The 23,161-nt window shown below is 43.9% G+C and overlaps 1 protein-coding gene across 1 annotated transcript; it reads right to left on the minus strand.

Annotated features, from left to right (window-relative positions):
* Positions 1–1,394: 1,394 nt before the first annotated feature.
* On the minus strand, positions 1,395–3,826 carry LOC311021300 (odorant receptor 131-2-like; the record flags this gene model as incomplete). The annotated part of the gene is made up of 3 exons (XM_084021760.1): positions 3,791–3,826; positions 3,152–3,271; positions 1,395–2,213 (listed from the first exon to the last, which is right to left on the minus strand). Exons 1-3 carry the CDS (start codon positions 3,800–3,802, stop codon positions 1,395–1,397), a joined length of 951 nt encoding a protein of 316 aa, XP_083877886.1. The 5' UTR covers positions 3,803–3,826.
* Positions 3,827–23,161: the final 19,335 nt, after the last annotated feature.

A 23,161-nucleotide genomic window follows, 5' to 3' on the forward strand; every position in this document is an offset into this window, starting at 1 on the left:
TACATTTAAATCTTCACAATATCAACACAGTCAGAATATTTAATAAAAGACATAAAACGTTTTCACACTTTTTTAAAGAGCAAAGAAGAAAGAAATATCCTTAAATATGAGCTGTATCGTAACACTTTAAGAACAAAATATTATTATTTCACAGATGACAGAGCCCCCTCTCATGCCTCCTGCAGTCTGCTGTCTCATATAAAAGGGTCATATGGATGCTTCTGGGTATTGATCAGGTCGTCATGGAGATAGGCTAAGGGTTATGATGTCACAGTTTATGTACTGGTTCCCTAACGAGCAGACTTTCACCACAGAGACTGATGTAAGTGTCCCGTTAGAACCAAGTAGTTTGTTGTGTTTTAGTGTTTCAAAGCCATTTTCATCTAAACCATTTTTTTTTTTTTTTTTTACTAAACCTAACCAAGTTGTTTTGTTGACTAAAGCTAAATATGTTGTTGTGTAGCTTGTTTAATTTAGTTTTGTTGATAAACCACGTTTCAATCTGTTGAAACTATGTCCTTTCGGTTGTTTTGCAATCCACAACAAAATACGTTTCCCTCGAAACTTATTTCACAATGCAGTTTTGTAGTGTTGGAAGTGGGAACAGAATTTTTCGGAGAGCAGGCTGCTTTTCAAGGGAGTCGAAACCACAAAAACGGCAGCATAAAACAATTCATATTTTGTTCCAGTGACTTTAGCCGACCTTAAAGGATTCAATTACATGAAATAAGACAATTTTCTCTGTTTTTTAATGTAACAAATGCACATATGCATTTATACATAAATACATACATCTAATTTTTACATACCCTTTTTTGTGACTCAAGACATTCAGGAATTTTTCTATATTTGTTAGAGTGATCTACAAAAACATTCAAAATTTCAAATCTTTATTCCGTTAGTGAGTTTTTTCTGGTCATTTATTGACTAAACAACAAATTGACCAAACAATGACTGAATAATACAAATCACTAGATTAAAAAACAACCAAATCAAGTGTAATATTCTCTGATACTAATTATGAATAGACATGGGACAATATGAAAACTGCTGATATTATCCTGATAATCATCATAATTTGCTCAAAATAGCAGTAAAACACACTGGCATCACTTTACCTCACATTTTGTCCAAAAAAAACAACATTTTATTGCATTACACATAAGACACATGCACCTTAGAAAGAAGATTGTAAAGTACAAATAATAAATAATGGATTTTTTTTAAATAGCACCATTCTGTGATTCTATTCTTTCTGATAGTTCCTGAATGCCTAGTTTTAAATGGAAAGGTTCTATAAAATCCTATATCTTCCTAAATTGTGCCTCCCCTTAATACTTAACAAAGCATTACCCTAACTCTACTCAAAGTAGTGAAACCAACATATAATAAACCTATTTCATGTTGTCTTTGTCCTGAGGGGCCACTCTCTGAAGTTGGACCCTACAATTGTTGCTCAACAGGCACTTCTTGAGATACTTCCTGAACATTTTGTCCCTGACGCCGTAGATTATTGGGCTCAGGAAGCGCGGCAGGATGTAGACGATCAAGTAGTTTGCAAACCTGATTTCCAGGACTCGTCCGGGGAACATGAGACGCAGAACGATCTCCAAACTGGGGGAAACGTAGGAGAGCATGCACATGGCCAGCTGGGCCCCATGAAGCAGGATGGTGTTCCTGGCTCTCTGGGCTGACACCTTCTCTGTGGAGAGGGCCCGGGCGGCAAACAGGATCCTCAAGTAGGTGAAGACCAGCGTCAGAAAGACACAGGAGAAGTAGATGATGTCAAAGGCGAGTCTTTTGGATGCCAGGATCGGGTCTTTGAACACATTCTGCCTCAAGCAGAACACCGACTCATGAAAGAAGCCCAGGGACTCGGTGGCGAGTGTCACAAACAGATCTGTAATATCCGGAGCCACGCACATAAACCAAATCAAGCCGATGGCGATGTACGTCTTCCTCACTGTGCAGATCTGGGGGTGGCGTAGAGGCTCACAAATGGCGATGTAGCGCTCTATGGCCATGCTGGCTAAGTTGACGGGGGTGTTTCTGGTGGTGAAGACTGCCAACAGGATGAAGAAGCAGCAGAAGGACACGTTGATCTTGTAGAAGATATAGCTGAGGACAAAGAGCGTGATTGTGACGGTCAGCTGGACTGCGTCGTTGATCACCATGTGGATGAAGAGGATGTAGCGAGGGTCTTCATAAAATATCTGGAGGAAGACACAGGACGGAATGAAATATGGAGTTAGAGGATGAGACAACATGATGAAAGTGGTTTAATAGAGATGCGAAGATTTGATTACAAATCACAATAAAAAAACAACTAACCCTTATAAATACAGGGAACATTTTGTTATTTATTGAGTTATGCAGGGGGAGCTTATCATTAGTTGATTGTTTTTTGCCAAAAATGATGTGTGGTAATACAAATATGTGTGTCTTATCTGTGAGGCAGTCCAAATATTTTCTTCTTAACAAAATGTTCAGTGATTCCAGCATTAAGTGTGCCTTTTTAAGAGTTTTAAGAATTGTTTGATGATTATTGGGATAACATTAGGAATTATTTTGGACAGGATAGTTGTGACATGAAATGTTCCTCTCATCCCATGCCTAATTAATAATGAATTGTAGTATATTAATATTGTTTATATGATGGCAAACATAAGTAGGGCTGCAACTAACTGTTATTTGCATTAACATTTAATCTGCCAGTGATTTTCTTGATTAAAATTGTGGGGTTTAAAATATCAGAAAATAGGGAAGAATATGTATTTCCAGTCCAAGCTGATATCTTCACTTTGTTTTGTCTGAATAATTGTGCTAATAATATTCTGTTTACAATCATGCATGACACTACACAGATACACACGTCATATTTGAGAAGCTTTTCTGCTTGAAAAAGGCCTGAATTGATTTAAAGTGGAGAAAAGCTGTTTTATTTTGTCTGATCTGTATCTCAATCAGCAGTTCTGTGGAATTTACTATTTTTAAGTTAATATATGCCCTCATGAAACAGTAACTGTAATGCTTTATTAATACTGAAGTGATTAATTGATGATCAAAATTGTTGATGGTTAATCTTCATATATACGTACACTATACATAAACTAGCTCACATATGGCCATTGCTCTGTGTGTGGGTGTTTACCCGGTGTCTAAAAAAGGTGGCCACCAAGCTGCCGTTGATGTAACTGAGGATGAGCCAGACCAGAACCACAATCAGGTTCTTCATGGTCGCTGTGGTGAAGGTGTCTCTGACGAGTGTGAACTGATCCAACCAGAGAGGGAGACAAAGACAAAGAAATAAAAATGCATCTCAAATACAGTCAACCATCATTTATTTCAGGTGTGTCAAACTGATCCAGTAAAGGGCCGCTGTGGCTGCAGGTTTTCATTCCAACCAAGCAAGAACACACCTGATCCAACCAATCAAGGTGTGAAGGCCAATCAGGTAGGTGAATAAGTCGAGTCAGGTGTGTTCTTGCTTGGTTGGAATGAAAACCTGCAGCCACAGCGGCCCTTTACTGGATCAGTTTGACACACCTTTTGAATCCATGACTGTGTTTCAGCCGAGTTAAAAGTATTTTTCTGTGTGTAATGTCTCCTCTAATCCCCACAATGTGGGACATTTCACTTTTTTGACATCAGGTGATATTTATAGATTACATGTGGTCAGGTCAACAGTTCATATTAGACATTGATTCAATGTCATGGCTGTAAAATCAGGAATTAGTTCTACCTTTCCTTTGATGTAAAGATCAATTTGAAAAGAAATAAATCACCAAACCTGATAAGTCATGTTGCCTTCAGGACCCACCGTAGAAGTCATACTCCACTAAGACAGAAAGAGTGTATACCTTAAAAATGTGACATAAAAAAATGTAGTAAATCTCTTTACAGTCAGTCAAAATATTGGTAAATTCAACAAATTAAAAGAGCACTTTTATGATGCTTTTATGACACTGACTGGAACATTGAGTTCTAAAATCCATCAGTGATCTCAGGATTTTATGAATCCACAAATTCAAGACACCAGGCCCAGAGGCAGCAAAGCCACCGCAAAACATCCTCCATGTTTGACTGTTACTGTGTTATATTTCTGAAGGACTCATTTTTTTTTGTAAACATAAAGGTCGTGTTAATTACCATACGACACACTTTTAATTTGGTCTCATCTGTCCTCAGGACATCCTCCCCCAGAAGGTGTTTGTCTTGTGTGGTTTGCCTTTCTTGAGTCTCTCGGCAGCGGTCATTGACTTGATGGTTGCTGCGACATTAAAACCTCTTGTCTCTAAAGCCAGCTTTGATGTGTTGAGTTGGAGTTCGTTTCTCCACCATCCCAACAATCCTTCACTACAACCTTCGGTCAACCTCTCTGTTGTGTTCTCTGTCACCATGATGAGTGATAAATGGTGGACACAAGGACATGAAGGAGACTTGAGACTCTTTGTGTTTGGCTACGATCGTTTGTGTTACCTCCTCAGAGAATCCCCTGCTCCTTTTTCTTTTCCTCCATACTACACAAGGCAGCAGAATGAGTCCTTTGCTGGATTTCTACTGGTTGAACACGTGATTATCACATTACAGAATCACCTGCTTGAAATCTAGTTAGTTATATTTTATTAATAAATATTTTACTAATTATTTTTTTACCACTTCAAAAAAGGTGCCAATTATTATTGTTTGTAGTATGATTAAGTATTTTTTCAACTTATTTGTTTCACTGCAAACCACAGAAATACATATGAATATGAAAACAACTTTTTGTAATAAAAAATGCAAGTATTGCAGTATTTTCACCATATCATATAAATTTACAGAATTTGATCGTATAACACATTTATTCAGTTCTAATGCCTCATTACTTTAATCTGGGGTTTATTCTCAGGTTTTATTTTACTCTTTTGCAAACAGCAGATAACTGAAACTACCCCCCTATTACATATTCATGCTTTACCAATACAAAACCTATTTGGCAATAAACATGACTAATTATTTTGAATTAGAAATGCATCAACACATTTTTTAAATAGTTTACTCAGATGTTAATTGACCAAAAACTGCCTTTGTGCCCTTTTCACTGCAACCTGATTTCTTTTCTGTCTTTCTTTTACCATCTGTCTGACAGCAATCAACACATATATAACATTGAAATGCAGTGTCAAGTATTTAATCTATATTAGCACAACTGGCGAACAAAGGCTTTAAAATTGGTCCGTAACGAATTTGAATTATTTATCTCTCGTGGTATATTTATATTGAAACCCATCTTACTTTTGCAAATAAATTAATCACAAATTATCACAAAGCGACAAGAAACTGGCAGCAGAAAAGTGACATTAAAAACCTGAGCTTTACCTTAAATATACTATAAACAGAACTCTGAAATCATCATCTGCAAAATATTACATTACAAGTTTGTTTTCTCCAAATGTAAGAGCATCTACTAAACAGGGTGGTTCAGTTCCATTTTAAAATTGTAAATGCATTTAAAGTTGGCAAACCCTGTGGAAACAACCTCATATTGTAGTAAAAGTAACATCTGAAAGGCTTTAGTCACCTCACCACCATCTCTGTCCGTCCTTCCACATACCTGAGCCCAGGTCACACACAGACGTGTGTGTCTCAGAGTCCTCGTTAACACGTTGAAACAGAAGCTAATTTATACTCTTGTCATCGTCAGTGCTTCTCAGGGAAGGCAAAAACAGCAAGATGGTGATTTATTCGTCCAGAGGGAAATCGTTGAGCGGCAGTTCAAATAAAATAGGAAAGAGTGCAAATAAAAACATAATATAAACAGTAAAGATTATTGTTCAGGTGCCAAAAACAACAATACCAGAAATGTAAACATGATCATAGTTTGTCACCGTGTGATATGAATTTTTCTTTTATTAACCCTTTGATTTGAATTGTTCCAGTTTTGCTGAGCAGTGTTCTTTCACTGTAGCATCTACTCATAATAATTGACAAATGTTTCTTTATGTTAAGGCAGTTTCCTCAAATGTATTCAGGAACGCAAGGCTGCAACTATCATTTCTGTTGTCGATTAAGCTGTCAATTTTTCTATTCGTGAATCACTTCACAAAATGTCTTGTGTTGTCTGATAACTATCACAAAAGACATGCAACAAATCCTCACATTTGAGAAAGGCAGCTCTGCAGTGCAATGCATCATTCAGACACAGTGCAGTGTCTACTCTGTTTACTGCAGCTCTGCAGCAGAGGTTGCATTATGTTCCATCATTGACTGAATGGGCCCTAGTTTCGTAGACCAGCGCAGGGCGGCGCAGGGTGGCGCAGCCGGCGCAGTGCAAGTTTCGACCCGCGCAGCCTTGCGCACCGTCAGTTTGGCAGTTTGGTGGATCGCCTGCGCCAAGATGGGTGTGGCGGCGCAGCAGGGGGAGGCGTCACAGATTCAGCTTGGCGTAGCGGAAGTTCCGTGGCAAAAAGCCTCGCCGAGACTCCGCTGAAAGCTCGCCAGCTCCAACCTGGTCTACTTTCGGCGCAAGGCGTAAATAAAGTCCATTCATTCAATGCGAATCACAGCTGGCGGAGTGGAAGTTTGGCGGACCGGCGCGCAGTGCGCACACGTCACCGAGACCTCACAGGCAGGTTTCCACAGTTCCAGGCACATTTAAATGCAATAAACAATCACAACAAACACTATTTAATGCAACTCATTGAATCAACACGTGAATTTATATCTATATAGATTGTCCCGTCACATCTGACGTCAGATCAAAGGCGGATGGCACGCGTAACGGAAACTCAGCCTCTCGGACCAAAACATCTCCCTCTCTCTCTCCTGTTTTTTATAATATCAGCATTGTTATTATTATGATACGCGCGCACAGCGCGTGATGAGCGTGGTGGGAGCGGCGGCGCTGCTTCTGTCATCGGGTTGTCAAGTGACGGAACTTGCACTGAACCTCCCCTAACGCATTAAAGGTGAGGCGAGGAGCTCATTTGATTGGTGAAGATCTGAATCGGCTGTATTAATCCCAGTCCACGCCTCGTCTCCTCCTCGTCTCCCACTCATGGTGCGTGTCCACAGGCTGCGGTGTTTCCCCGCGTCCCATTCATTGTCTATGTGAAAAGCTGTGCAATGCATTCTGGTAGCGTCGCGGCGAATGTCGAGAGACGGCGCGCGAGTTGGCCGCTCCTCATTTGCCTAAAGTTGAAGTCGAATCTACTTTATGCTAATCAGAGGCGCCGGGCTCGACTCGCCGCCTCGGGAACGCTCGCGAACGCTCGCAAAAATTTGTTGTTTAAAGGAGAGCGCCTGTCAATCATCCTCTAGTGGCAGCCCGCCAAGCGTGCAATACTGGGAAGCGGCGCGTCCACACGCGTTTAAAATCGCCCCTGTGGACACGCACCTTCACGCCTTCTTCTCCTCCCTCTTTCCCACTTGCGCCGGTGGGCGAGACGGGAGGTGTGCCTGCGCGAGCCTGCGCGAGCCTGCGCGGTGCACGAAACTTGCAAAGTCCAGGCGGACACACCCCGTCGGCGCGGCTGGTCTACGAAACTAGTGCCCAATATGTCCATCATTTTGATGGAAGCAATATTGTAATCAGTCAGTTGTGTTCCAATATAATGCAGGCCTATTGTACCTTTACAGAAACTTCAAAGTGAAGACTTTGAGAACATAATATTAGTGTAATGGTAGAATGACAATTTAATGGGCTGAAAACCATCACTTTTTTAATTCAATTCAATTCAATTCAATTTTATTTATAGTGTCAAATCACAACAGAGGTCATCTCAGGACACTTAACACATTGAGCAGGACTAGAATACGCTCAAAATGTCCAGAGTCAATACAATAGGCTTTTAGGCAGAAATCTCGTGCAGCCCAGGCCCTTGGGTTCCAACTGCATTTGGTGTTGGTAGTATGGTAGTAGTAGCATTAACAGTAGTGGTGGTATTAACGGAAGCAATAGTATCAACAGTAGTAGTCCATGGCAGCAGGCACAGCCACGCCGAGATGGATCCATCCCAACCACGTCGCCGTAGACCAAAAAGCAGGAGTAGTTGAGCAGTCACACAGCAGGCAGGTGGAACTACAATGTGGTGTTTCCAGCATCAGGCCAGTTAGCAGTCTGCATCAGTCAGGACCTCAATGGACTCTGCTGGACCAGAAAGCATAGCCAGACTCCTGGGAGTGATCCCGGGAGTAGTCAAGTTAGTGACAGTAGAGATGCCGATTTTAGTCAATTACTTTAATTAAAAATACTGGCGGTAAGAGTCAAGACCACAGCATCGGTGCACTCCGGATCAGGTTCCACCATGGTCCAGGGAGACCTGGTAGGTGAGAAAGCACAGGGACTCCGGGGAACATACAGAGAGAGAGAGCGAGAGAGGGAGAGAGCAAGAGAGAGAGAGAGGCTCAGTGTTTCACTATAATCCCCCGGCATTCTAGGCCTATAACAGCTTAACTAAGAGCAGGCTAATCGCAAACCTGAGCCAGCCCTAACTATAAGCGTTGTCAAAGAGAAAGGTTTTAAGCCTACTCTTAAATGTGGGAACAGTGTCTGCCTCACGAACCAGAACCGGAAGACGGTTCCACAGAAGAGGAGCTTGATGGCTGAAAGCTCTGGCCCCTGTTCTAATTTTGGAGACTTTAGGAACTAAAAGTAACCCTTTATTCTGAGAGCGTAGTGCTCTAGGAGGACAGTAGGGTTTAATGAGCTCTTTAAGATATGATGGTGCCTGTCCATTAAGAGCCTTGTAAGTGAGGAGGAGGATTTTAAATTATATTCTGGATTTTACTGGGAGCCAGTGCAGAGAAGCTCATACAGGAGAAATGTGATCCCTTCTTCTAGTTTTAGTCAGTACTCGAGTTGAGGGGGGGTGCGGGGGGATGGCATCCCCCTTGAAATAAAGATGGTCAGAATCATCCCCCTTCTGAAACGGCCATCCCCCCTTCCCATCCCCTGCGTGATTTTATCAATGAATGTGAACATATTACCACTATTTAAACATTTACTTTTTGCGCATATTCATTCGGCTAAAAATACCGTGAACGAGGGTCACGCACATATAGTGACACTTTTTTTTAATTGACGTCACGTCAGATCTGAGGGACTTCGGCTTTAATAAGGCAAAAAGTAACACTGAAGGTAAGTCAAGAATACTTTTAATATGTCACCAAAGGTGGACTCTCTGGACAGAGGGGATAACAATACAGTTAACGATGTTAGTTTGGAGCTTACGGGCATGTTTTCTTGTTAACTAACGCCAGCTAGCTAGCTAACGTCAGGTTAGACTTTGTGTAGCCGGCGCGGTCTGCACTCCGCCGATTACTGCGTTGCGATGTTCAGGATTCTGTCTTCATTCAGAAGCAGCCTCTGTCAAGTAGAATGCAGACTCAGCGAGGAAGGCGAAAATGCAGCCTAGCCACCACTATCCAATAGAGGGCGCACTTACCATGAAATGGCTGAACATCACAAGATTTTGGTGAATTAAACTCACATACAAAGCCAAAAAATTTAAAATGAACGGTGACAAAAAATAGTTGTCATTATTTAACCTTTTACATTTACATTCACAAAGTTAATGATAGATTTTTGTTCTGTTTCACCTGAAATACCTTACTGGAACGATAAACATGTCTCTAATTGGGGCTAGGGGACAGCTGTGACGGCCCCTGTATGTATGTGTGACTAACAGTGTTGTCTCTGAGGTAGGAGCTGGTTGCATTGGTGACGAGGACCTGATTGCTGGGATTGGGAGCACCTGGAATCAGTGCTCCTACAGGATAAAAGGCCCAGCTTCTTGCCCGTTTCCCCTCTCACTCAGACGCTGACCACATTGGCACCTTTTGGGTTTTGTTATCTTTTGTTTAGTTTACTGTAGTGATGGTGAGATGAAGCCTCATGAAACATCAAAGCCTCTCAGCCAGATGAACCACCAAAATGGTTCGACCCCAAAGCTTCAAATATGTACGCTAGGGACACCTAGTGGTGAATGAAATTATGAAGAAAGTAAAAGAGTTTCCAGTCAACCTAACATGAGATGCTTGCTATATGTGCCGATCCAACATCAAATCATTTGAGAATTAAAGTCATCTTGGTGATACATGTGTGTGAGTGTGCCTTTCATAAATAGTTCTGAACTCAAGATAGAAAATAAGTCATTTGGTAAACCACAGACTTGGATTTGAACCTACAACACTTTGATAATGTGTCCCAGTCCTTAGACACTACACCACCCGAAACATGAGATAGGAGTAATACTTATAATGATATATAATAATAATAATAATAATTTGTAATATAAGTAATGGATGCATGGGGGTGGATGGTTGCAGCTCTATCCTCGATTCGAACTTGCAACTCTTTAACAACAAGTCCAACTTCTTAACCACTACACCACTGCCTCTTTGTAGTATGGCCAGCAGTAGTAATAATTACAATAATGATGTATAATAATAATGATAAAAGTGATATATTAGTCAAAGTGGTAGGCCTACACTGCAATTCCACCTTGGATTTGAACCTACAATGCTTTGATAATGTGCCCATTTTTATAATAATGATGTATAAGAATATATAAGAATAATTAATAAGAATACTGATAAACCCACGAGTTAGTATTCGTGTATGAGGCATTTTTATAGTCATAATGTCCCGCAAATTGTAAACCTGTATCACCGCGGTACCTGTATCACGAAAAAGTAGCCCGAAACGAAGCCTCGCTCGTCATATGCTACGTCATTTTGCCGAGGTGAATCAGATTTCGACACGGAGCTTCGTTGGGGGAGGAGCCGAAATTCTCGACACATGCCTCGAAGCCTCGACGCAAACCATAACATCACTAGTTTACTGCACACCACACATCACATCACCATATTCATGCACCCACACGCACACTACTGATAATACAGATTGAAACACACCTCATTCTTTTGTGACTATTTTTTAAGTTATGATAGGAATTGCCAGTTTTGTTTTCCTTTTCAGTTTGGTTTGTCATGGCCTGGAGCCAGGTTCGTGACAAAATCCGTTTTTGTAGGTTTGTTTGTGGATTGTAGTTGCTTAATTTAGTTTGAGTTGCGCTTATTGCTTTAGTGCACACGTGCGTAAAAGTTGTGTGGGAGCGTTTTGCGCATTTGGGGCCCTAGTTTCGTAGACCAGGCGCAGTCAGCTTTCAGCGCACCTGCGCCGCGCCGACGGGGTGTGTCCGCCTGGACTTTGCAAGTTTCGTGCACCGCGCAGGCTCGCGCAGGCACACCTCCCGTCTCGCCCACCGGCGCAAGTGGGAAAGAGGGAGGAGAAGAAGGCGTGAGTGGGAGACGAGGAGGAGACGAGGCGTGGACTGGGATTAATACAGCCGATTCAGATCTTCACCAATCAAATGAGCTCCTCTCCTCTCCTTTAATGCGTTAGGGGAGGTTCAGTGCAAGTTCCGTCACTTGACAACCCGATGACAGAAGCAGCGCCGGCGCTCCCACCACGCTCATCACGCGCTGTGCGCGCGTATCATAATAATAACAATGCTGATATTATAAAAAACAGGAGAGAGAGAGGGAGATGTTTTGGTCCGAGAGGCTGAGTTTCTGTTACGCGTGCCATCCGCCTTTGATCTGACGTCAGATGTGACGGGACAATCTATATAGATATAAATTCACGTGTTGATTCAATTAGTTGCATTAAATAGTGTTTGTTGTGATTGTTTATTGCATTTAAATGTGCCTGGAACTGTGGAAACCTGCCTGTGAGGTCTCGGTGACGTGTGCGCACTGCGCGCCGGTCCGCCAAACTTCCGATCCGCCAGCTGTGATTCGCATTGAATGAATGGACTTTATTTACGCCTTGCACCTTGCGCCGAGAGTAGACCAGGTTGGAGCTGGCGAGCTTTCAGCGCAGTCTCGGCGAGGCTTTTTGCCACGAAACTTCCGCTACGCCAAGCTGAATCTGTGACGCCTCCCCCTGCTGCGCCGCCACACCCATCTTGGCGCAGGCAATCTACCAAACTGCCAAACTGACGGTGCGCAAGGCTGCGCGGGTCGAAACTTGCACTGCGCCGGCTGCGCCACCCTGCGCCGCCCTGCGCTGGTCTACGAAACTAGGGCCCTTGGTCTCTTGGTTCTTTGGTTATTTTTGTCGTAAATATTGTTGTTTTGGTTATAAGCAGTGTTGCCACAGTTACTTTGAAAAAGTAATCTGACTACTGACTACTCCTTTAAAAAGTAACTTAGTTAAGTTACTGACTACTTGATTTTAAAAGTAACTAAGTTAGATTACAAGTTACTTTATTAGTTACATTCAACAGCTGCCAACTACCGATTTTGCCATTTTACTCACTTTATTGATGTGCTTTTTAACAGTAACATCAACAATGTATCCACTGACATTTTAGGTTGCACTTGAAAACTGTCCTGAAAGAAAATACATGTTTTTATATGAAAAAATAAATACAGTCTTTCTTGACTTCACTTAACTTCAATAATTCTTTTGCATATTGTAATGGCAGAAACATCATGAATGAACATTTTCTGAATATTGAACCAGCATTAGAGCAGCAAGGATTGGTTTTATGGAACAAAGGATGAACACAGTCCTCAAGTATGAGCGGCGTATGATGAAGGGAGGGGGTGGGGCCAGCAAGCAGCGAGACATTTCTCCACTAAACACTCAAGAGAGACTCCGCTCGCATTTCAGCACAGACTGAGTTAGCAGGAGCTCCGTGAAATCGAGAACTCGTCTTGTTTATTCACACGCTGCGCCTTTTCACCGTCACCGGGCGGGACCTGCTCGTTTAATGTGGTCGTGCCATGCTGTGACTCTAAATGTTTTTTCAAGTTTGACGTTGTATTCTTGAAAGTAGACAACACTTTGTTGTTAACAGAGTGTACAACGAACCTTTATGTTGCCATCTTTTGCTGAGATGAAGTCGAAATAATGCTTGTATTTCCAGCTTAAATGCGTATCTCTCCCCCTCCATTGTTTATGTTTCTGCCGGTATAGCGACTACACGCGACCGTCCGTGAAGGTGTCGGCTAACATACGTCACCCCCCTGAGACGCAAGAAGAAAGCAAATCTTTTTTTTTTTTTTTACTGACAAAAATAGTAACGCACCGTGTATTTGGATAAGTAACTTTAATCTGACTACTGGTTTGGCAATAGTAGCGCGTTAGACTACTCGTTACTGAAAAAAGTAGTCCGACTACAGTAATGCGTTACTAAGTAGCGCGTTAGTGGCATCACTGGTTATAAGTATGTTTTTTTTTTTTCAGAAGGAAAGGACATAGTATTGTTGGCTAGCAGATTAGTGGATATATTTAGAGTTTTGGGTCTGAGCAGTTAGGTGGTCCGGGTAACTGCCGCTGGTTCTGGTGCGCACAGCGTTTTGACGGGGCAGAGTTTTCCTGGTAGGCTGTAGCGGCGTTCCCCTTTGGGTTCGTTGGGCTGTTTTGATAGTGTTGTGGCCAACGTGGGTGAAGCATGGCTTGGGAGTACATCCGTGCAGTGGTGTGTCCAGACATTTTTGATAGGGGTGGCACCAGTGGGGCACTGATATATGCAGGGGTGGCATGAAGTGTGAGCAGGAGCGCCTGCGCAGACATATACACTCACGTATGCACACCCACACCCAGGTGTCGGCATAGCATTAATTTACCATTTTTGTATCCACAACCCATATCTACTTCACTTACTAACACTGCAAGCAAGAACAGACCTACTAGTCACAACATTCAGGAAAAGGCAACATACAAATGTGATTGAAAACTACCATACTTTATTCTAACTTCAACAGTACATACAAAAAAGACAATGCACTTTCTGAAGACTCTGGGCAAAATATGAACTTAACAAAACTGTGCAAAACTTAACATGTGCAACAATAAAGTGCCACAGTCTTGGTTCAGTATTCGTTCGACTCGAGAAGACCTTTGTGGACTAAATACTTGGCATTTCTGGAAAGATGACTCTGGCTAGGGTGACACTCGCGTTGTGTGCTCTCGGGCTCATTATTTTACGAAGACGTCGTCTCAGTAGGGAACGAGTAATACGGAGTTTACCATCGTCACTTCCGCCCCGCCCACACACCGCCATTGGATACTCTGATTCGCTAGCACACCGCCAATCAGAGTATCCAATGGCTCAGACGTCCAACAGCCCACCTCCTCAGACTTCGCATGCTCAGTCTGATCAGACAACGTCCGCGCGGCTCCGAAAGCTTCCGACGCAGCTGTACACACCAAACATATGTGTTCCCGACCTCGTCCGAGCCTCTCCAAACGCTTCAGACGTCCAACGGTTGGGCCGGTGTGTTCCTGCCTTTACATTCAGTGCCGTGAATATTGGGGTATTCACGGCCACTCCCTGAACACGCCACTGCATCCGTGGTATTCGGGAGGGTTACTAGCTTGCTGGTCACCCCACTGATCTATCGGGCTTGAGTACATACCCACCACAAGTAGCCGCATGAAGACCAGGGGGGAGCTTAGTTAGGGCAACTGGGTGGTTAGATAGCGGGCAAGCTCCACGGGATTAATTCTCCGTTGCTCGTGTCTTGTCGGGCCTGTTTGGGATACAGCGTGTTGGGTCAGCTGTTATGCATAAATATTGCCGGTTTAATAAATAAATATTCCTCCATCACTAAGGAGCAGTTACTTAAAATTGCAGAGCATTATTCAGTGGGTGTGGGGGATAAGCAGCTCAAGGAAAATATAAAAGCTATGTTGAAGGTAAAACTGGTTGAATTGGGGGTTATGACAACCGATCGGAGTGAGTTTCATCCAGTGATTTCTGCTCTTCCGGTTCAAACGCAGGGACTTACGTTTGAACCGCAGAAACAACTCCTCTTGTTGCAAATTGAGCATGACGAGCGGAAACATCAATTGGACGTTAAGAAACAAATTGAGTTAGCTGTGATTCACCAGCAGACAGAAAAGGCTAAGCTGGACTTTGAGGGAGCTCAGCTATCTCAAGGGAAAGTGGCTGGTGAATCTCTCTCTGGAGCTGGAGGGCGTCTGTTTGACATTAATAATTTGCAGTTAGTGCCACACTTTAATGAGAGAGAGCCAGATGTGTTTTTTGTATTGTTTGAGCGTGTTGCCAATGCCAGGGGCTGGTCGGATGCGGACTGCGCCCTAATGCTCCAGTGTGTCCTCACGGGAAAAGCGCAGGAGGTATATTCATCCTTGAGTACGGAGAATAGCGCGAGCTACGAAAAATTAAAATCTGCGGTACTCAAGTCTTACGAATTGGTGCCAGAGGCTTATCGGCAGCGTTTTAGGTGGTGGGGGAAGCGGACGGTACAAACGTATGTTGAATCTTCTCGAGACATAACCAACCATTTCAAACGCTGTTTAACTGCGCTGGAGATTACCACTTTTGATGAGTTGTGCGACTTGGTCATTTTAGAACAATTTAGAATTACGCTCCCAGGTCGAATTGCGTACATCACTGAGAGGCAAGTTACTACAGCTGCTGATGCTGCGGTGTCGGCAGACGAGTATGTTTTACTTCACCGGAGCAATTTTGGGAAGAGCGCGGCTGTGCGTAATGATTTTGGATGGAGGGGGAACAATCCTGGTACAGCTTCGATTGACCGGACACGGATAGGGAAAGCTGCTTCTAAATTTGACTCTAAACCCCGAGGTAACTACGATAAAGGTTGAAGCTGCAACTACTGTCATGAGACAGGCCATTGGAAGGCCGAGTGTGCTATGCTGCAGGTTAGAAATAGAGGAACGAAATATAATGTTAAGCCTGTTGCAGCTGCTGCGCCGGTCAGGACTTCCGATGCCCCTGACATACTGTCCCTTAGTCCTTCTGTTTCTTGTGAGCCTGGTGTTTTGGCTGCTTATGCGCCTTTTATTCGAGAGGGTTTTGTTTCTCGGGTTGGCAGTGATGTTAAAATCCCGATAAAAATCCTGAGGGATACAGGGGCCTATGACTCGTACATTGTGGACTCTGTGTTGCCTTTGTCCGAAGAGACTGACACTGGTGATCGTATTCTGAGTCGCAGGATGGGCTTAACGGTTTTGTCCATAATTTTGCACAAAATGTTCTTGAGCTGTGATCTTGTGCAGGGTGAAGTGTCCGTCGGGGTGCGGTCGGCCCTACCTATTGAAGGGGTGCAGTTTATTCTGGGCAATGGCTTGGCTGGTAGTAGGGTTTGGGCTGACACTCCTCACTCACTCTCTCCGGTTGACGGACAGCTTAACGGAGGCTCTGGTGTGCTACATGATGTTCCTTCAGCTTGTGTGGTCACACGAGCAGGGGGTAGAGTGGGGCCGGTGGCTTTGGCAGAGGTGGAATGTGACAAAACTGACGTGGTTCCATCCCTGTCGGATTTTCCGCTGTCGGTGTCACATAGTGAGCTGGTGAAGTAGCAGCAGAGTGACTCTTCATTAAAAGAAATGTTTGACCGTGTTTTGTCTGCTTCTGAAATTAGCAGTGTTGCTACTGGCTACTTTTTGCAGAATGGGGTGTTGTTAAGGAAATGGGAAGCGCTGGGTTATGATAACGTGGGGGAGGCTGTTTTCCAGGTGGTGGTGCCGGTTAAATTCCGTCCTTTGGTGTTAAAAGTGGCACATGATGAAAGTGGACACTTCGGCGTTAGGAAAACCTATTTGAATGTCTGACGGCTTTTTTTTTGGCCGCGTGTAAAAAGGGATGTCGCTATGTATATTAAAACATGTCATGCATGTCAATTAACAGGGAAACCGAACCAGTGCATCAAGCCTGCTCCACTTCAGCCCATTCCGGCGGTAGGTGAACCATTTGAGCATCTCATTGTGGACTGTGTGGGGCCGCTGCCGTGCGCAAAGTCGGGCTGTAAGTATCTGCTCACGGTTATGTGCCAAAGCACTAGATATCCGGCTGCGTACCCGCTAAGGTCCATAACCACAAAAGCAGTGGTTAATGCGTTAACCCAGTTTATTTCAGTGTTTGGCATCCCGAAGATTATTCGGAGTGATCAGGGCTCGAATATTTCTTCACACATGTTTGGACAGGTGTTGAAACTTTTACGCATAGGGCATAACCAGTCATCGGCTTACCACGCGCAAAGCCAAGGCGTGCTGGAGAGGTTCCACCAGACGCTGAAGTCTCTCCTGTGCGCATACTGTGTCGAGCTAGACAAAGACTGGGAAGACGGTCTTCCGTGGCTGATGTTGGCCCGCGAGGGAGGCTGTGCAGGAGAGTACGGGTTTTAGTCCGAACTACTTAGTTTTTGGGCATATGGTATGGGGGCCCTTAACGGTCCTTAGGGATAGCTGGGTGGATGTAGAACCGCCTAAAAATTTGGTGGATTTTGTGAATGGGTTCAGACACCGGTTGTATTTGGCAGGTAGTATGGCGAGGGAGAAGTTGCAGGTTTCACAGAGCAGGATGAGGAAGCTGTATGATCGGCGGGCACAACATCAGGAATTTAGCCCTGGCGATCAGGTTCTGGCTCTTATGCCCATTGTGAGTTTGCCATTTCAGGCCAAGTACGTGGGTCCATACACCGTGATGGAAAAGATTTCAGATTTGAATTATTTAGTCACCACACCAGGACGGAAAAAAGCTAAACAACTTTGTCATGTGAACCTTCTGAAATCATATTATAAACGTGACTCCGATTCAGAGCAGGATAGTAAAGATGCTGTCCGCCCTGCTCTGGTTGTAAGTTCAGTGTCCCTGGTGCATGATGATGGTGTGCCGGAGCCTGATGACAGTCTGCTTTATGGTCGTCTAAAAAACTCGGAGTTGTTGCGTAATTTTGAAAAATTGTTGTCTCACTTGCCAGAGTCGGGACGTCGGGAGTTATCGGAGTTGGTGCTGAGATATCCTAGCTTGTTCGGTGATAGTCCTTCTCAGACACAGTGGATCGAGCACGATATTGATGTGGGAGACGCACAACCTTGTAAACAACGGTTCTATCGCATGTCACCTGAGAAGCGTAGACACCTGGATGCTGAAATAGATTACATGCTCCAACATGACATTGCTGTGCCTTCTTCGTCAAGTTGGGCCTCCCCATGTATTTTGGGGGAGGGCTGTGCAGTTTATCTCGATGACTTGGTCATTTACAGTGACACATGGCACTCTCACCTTGAGCGCATCCGGGCGCTGTTTGAGCGGCTGGCTGAGGCGCGGCTCACCATTAACCTCGCCAAGTGTCAGTTTGCTAGGGCAACAGTCACTTATTTGGGCCGTGTAGTGGGGCAGGGCTGTGTGGCTCCAGTCCAGGCCAAGGTTGTGGCAGTCGCCAATTATCCGCTGCCTACAACAAAAAAAAGAGCTCCAGCGGTTTTTGGGCCTAGTTGGATATTACTGGAGCTTTTGTAGAAACTTCTCCACTGTTGTGTACCCTCTGACTGAGTTACTAAAGGCGAAAGCAAAGTTTGTGCGGTCTCCTGAATGTAGGCAAGCCTTTGAAAATGTGAAATGTCTACTGTGCTCTTCCCCTGTTTTGGCAGCTCCACGTTTTGATCGGACATTTGTGCTCCAGGTGGATGCCAGCCGGGTGGGAGCAGGGGCAGTCTTGCTGCAGGAGGATGATGCGGGGTGGTGAGACCAGTTAGCTTCTTTTCGAAAAAGTTGAATGGCTATCAGGCCCATTATTCTGTTATAGAGAAGGAGGCACTGGCACTCGTCTGGTCTTTGCAGGATTTTGAGGTGTATGTGGGAGGAGTGCCCCTAGCGGTCTACACGGATCACAACCCCCTGACATTTTTACAGTCCCTGCGATGCCCAAATCAGAGGCTTATGAGATGGTCCTTGTTTCTGCAGGCCTATGACCTGGAGATCCGGCATATTAAAGGAACCGACAACGTTATGGCGGATGCGTTGTCACGTGCTCCTTTGACTTGAATTTCGTTTTTTCTCTGAACGGGTGCTTAAATGTATACTGCCATTACCTGCTGACTGTTGACTTGCTCTTGCTCTGCCTCTTCTCTTAATTTGCTTCCCAGGTACCACGGTTGCTGAGGATGGGTGGGAGTGAGCAGTAGGCCAGTGACAGGAAGGTTACGTGTGCATGTGTATACATAAAGTTTTCCTCTTTGTCTTCATCAGTCTAAATTCCTCCTGAGGATGTCTCAACGGTAGACATCGCTAATGGTTTCTGGACAATGAAAGTTGATCCAACAGACCAACATAAGCTTGCCTACTCCTTTGGGAACCGCCAGTATACTTGGAACCGCTGTCCTTTTGGGTATTCAAACTCCCCAGCCGAGTTCAACATTTTCCTCCACAAGGCGATGAGTGACGCGGCTGCACGCGGTAACCTCATCTATGTGGACGACATCCTCATGAGGAGTCAAACCTTCGAGATCATCGGTAAGCTATCACCAGTGGCTTACCGCATCAGGGTCTCACAACCAAGGCACCCAGCCACACACAAGTGGGTTCATGCGAATCAGATCAAGCCCTACAAACCTGTCACACCTCTTAGAGATCGCAGTTGCCGCACCCGAAAGGGGGAGGCAGTCTCCCTCTCATCCAGGAGAAGACTCACCATGGCCACAGTAGGGTGTAACCGCATGCACTAACACCTAAACATCAAACCCTTCTCACAGTGACAACAACTGCAGAACTTAGGCAACACCCCCTCAGGGAATCGTAGCCACTGTCAACTTACACTCCAGCCTGCTCAATAACACCTTACATGCCTTAGATGCTTGGTCACGAAAATCCTCCAATCCGCTATTACAACTGTGGTGCAACCTTCATAAGTGCGTTTGGTTTATAGTCTTGGCAATGCAATCCCGATCTCAGTAGACCCCAGGAACCTGGGCATAAGATTCATCCTCAATCTATCTATCATAGGGAAACAGGATACACATAGGCTAAAGCTATACTAAATGTTAGGTTTTGGAGAGATACCACACACATCCCACAGGCTAACTCCAACCTCCTCCCGGAGTAAGCCTAGCGACCACTAACCCCTTTTCCTTTTCCTCGCTTTCCTTCCGTCTTCGTTCTGTTTTTCATAGTAGGAATGGGTCCTGTTTGAAATTTCCCGAATGAAATGATAATGCTGATGTTTGTATAAATTGTGCCTTAGTGATGTTTAATATAGGTTAGATAGTTAGAAGTCTCTGCCCAGACTTTGCCTCAATCTCTGTCCAGACTTTGCCTCAATCTCTGTCCAGACAATGCCTCCATCAAGTTATGGACTTTAACCTGAATGACTGTTTAACCTCTTTTCCATGGAATATACAGACTGTTTGGACTCCCCAAAACTTTCTTCGTCCCAGCTGCCAGCAGAACGGATAACTCGACCCGTCTTTGTCTGAAATCAGCTGACTAAATCGCCGAGCCCCGCGATTGTTCCTCGTTCCCTGCAGAAGGAAGAATTACCAACGGTTTTCTTCAACCAATTGGATCCGGCGCTGAACGAGCGCCCACGAACTACCGTCCGTTGCCGGCGTCAAGGAACGCCATCACTGCACGGGACAAAACCCTCACATCGACGCATCTCACATCGACAAAAGTAAGAGGCTATTTGTCTGGGCAGAAGCAGAGATTCAATAGTGTAGGACATGCTTGTAATTCTTGTTAATGTGTTTTAAGTTCTGATCGCGGACCGCTGAGTCCTTTGTTCATGTGCTGCTGTATTTGAATGCTGATCGTGTACCCACGCCGCTGGGTTGATTTCTGTAACAGTGTTTTCGACTAACCCCCGCCATATTCGCGAGCTCAGAAAGCCTCTACTATCAGTTAAAAGACCGGTCTCGCGGAATAAACGCCAGTTCATTCACGCGCGCCCGTGTGATAGCGGCACGCCTTCTGAGCCTCAGAATATCGCTCGCGCATTCTCTCTCTCTTTGTTTGTGTCCCGCTAACACACACACACACATACACGCCACACACACGTGTCCTAAGCCAGCTGTTCCCGGCGGACGCTAGGGACATAGCTACATCTGGTGGCTGCATACGGCCATCTCTCTCTCTCTCTCTCTCTCTCTCTCTCTCTCTCTCTCTCTCTCTCTCTCGCTACTCCATCGGACGTCAGTGGCTCCGCCCCTGAACGCTGCGAGGAATAGCTCTATCTGGTGGCCGCACATAGCCATCCCTCTCTCTCTCTCTCTCTCTCTCGACACACACACACACACTCTCACATGCACACGCACGCACTCACACACATACGCACACACACACACTCCACGTGTGTCTCTCCTTCTGTTTAGCTTAGTTTTGTGTGTTAGGTAGTTAGGTAATAAGGCTTTGTTAATTGCAGTGTTATTGATTGTGATCATTATTACTGATTTTAATAAATCTTATTATATTATAACTAGCGGTCTCTTGTGCTTGTTGTGTATATGTCACTGGATAACAGCAGGTTGTGAAGGCTAGTGCTTGAATTTCACGCCCTTCTTAATTGTTAGATTGTTTTTATGCTTCCATGCCAATGATCACGATGATTGGCATGTGAGTATAAACCTTTATATTGAGACTGAATACAGTTTTAGGTTATCTTTTCCCTGATCCCAGGGTGGTGCCCCGTTTATTCATGATTATATCATGATAATATATTAAATATAATTATTAATACCGATAATCATATTGATATGAATAATTAACTGTTGATAACCAAATCTGCTCCTGCTACAACCCCAACATTATAATAAAACATGGAATTGCAAGTTTTGTTGTCCTTTTTCGGTTTGGTTTGTCATGGCCTAGAGCCAGGTTCGTGACACAGCCCTCTTATTTTAAACAAAAAAAAACATAACTTGACAGCACTTGACTGCCTGCTCATTCTAACAAAACCATAATGCCATTGTTTTCTTCATATAGAGGATAACCATGGCGAGGAAGCAGGACGGAGAGCAGAGGAGCCTAGAGCTGGAGGAGGAACAGGTTTGATCATTCTAAATACACTTTTCTTTTTCAAAGAGGAGGAAATATAGCTAATCCTACAAATGAGGTTTTTTAACATATATTTTATGTTTTTGTGGCAGAAAAAGGAAGAGAGCAGGAGTTTTTTGCATTTACCCTAACTATGTAGGAGCAGTGGTAGCCATGCCAGCCTGGGGACCAACTCCAATTCTGAGGTGCCTTGGTCAAGATCAATGAAAGGAGTATCTGACATATATATGTATATCCATATATCCATAGCATGCATGTTGTTTTAGAGTAATAGAATATAATTATCTTTGTGCTTAAACAATAATCAAAAGGGTACATCGTTGGTCTCCCACCATTTGGGCGGTCATCAACACAAATGATCTGTCGTAAACGTTAAAATCCACCATCCCCCCTGATTTTTTTTTACAACTCGAGTACTGGTTTTAGTCATAACACGCGCTGCAGCTTACTGGACCAGCTGGAGAGCTTTAACAGATTTATTAGAACAGCCTGATAATTACAGGAATTACAATAGTCCAGCGTTGAGGTAACAAAGAATCAGCATTGGCCTAATTTTAGTAATGTTACGCAGGTGAAAGTAGGCTGTCCTTGTTGTTTGTTTAATATGTGAGTGAAAGGACAGGTCCTGATCAAAGATAACTCCAAGGTTTCTTACAGAAGTATTTGAGGCGATGGGAATCCCATCAATAGTCGCTATATCTTTAGACAGCCAGCTTCAGAGGAGTTTAGGCCCAAGTACAATAACTTCCGTTTTATCAGAGTTTAACATCAGAAAATTGCGGGTCATCCAGGATTTTATGTCATCAACACATGCCTGGAATTTAACTAGCTGATTGGTTTCTTCAGGCTTGATTGATAGATATAATTGAGTATCATCAGCATAACAATGGAAGTTCTCTAATAATGTTGCCTAAAGGAAGCATAGTTGAAAATAATTGGTCCGAGCACAGAACCTTGAGGAACACCGTATTTAACTTCAGTGTGCCTGGAGGATTTTTCATTGACATGCACAACGTTTTTTAATACGTCACTGATGGCAACCAAAGGTCGCCTATTTCTCAAGATGGCTACTGTTGAGTCCTGCTTCAACAGCTGTTCAATGTACTGCTCTTCCTGTTTTCCTTACTCCTTCCTTACTTAAATTTCTGTTGCACTTATTAGACTGAACATTGATATTGATATGTCGATATATTGTCCCACCACTAGGACTTATTTCACCATCCTTTTTATCAATTTATTGTAATTAAATCAGTTATTTTGGGTTCATCCAGCTGTAGTAAACCAGCCGATGTGAAAAATTCACTTTGGATTTGGTGTGAACACCCGCCTTCCATACTTGCATC

The sequence above is a fragment of the Eutrigla gurnardus genome (assembly GCF_963514095.1).
Source record: "Eutrigla gurnardus genome assembly, chromosome: 2".
NCBI classification, from domain to species: domain Eukaryota; kingdom Metazoa; phylum Chordata; class Actinopteri; order Perciformes; family Triglidae; genus Eutrigla; species Eutrigla gurnardus.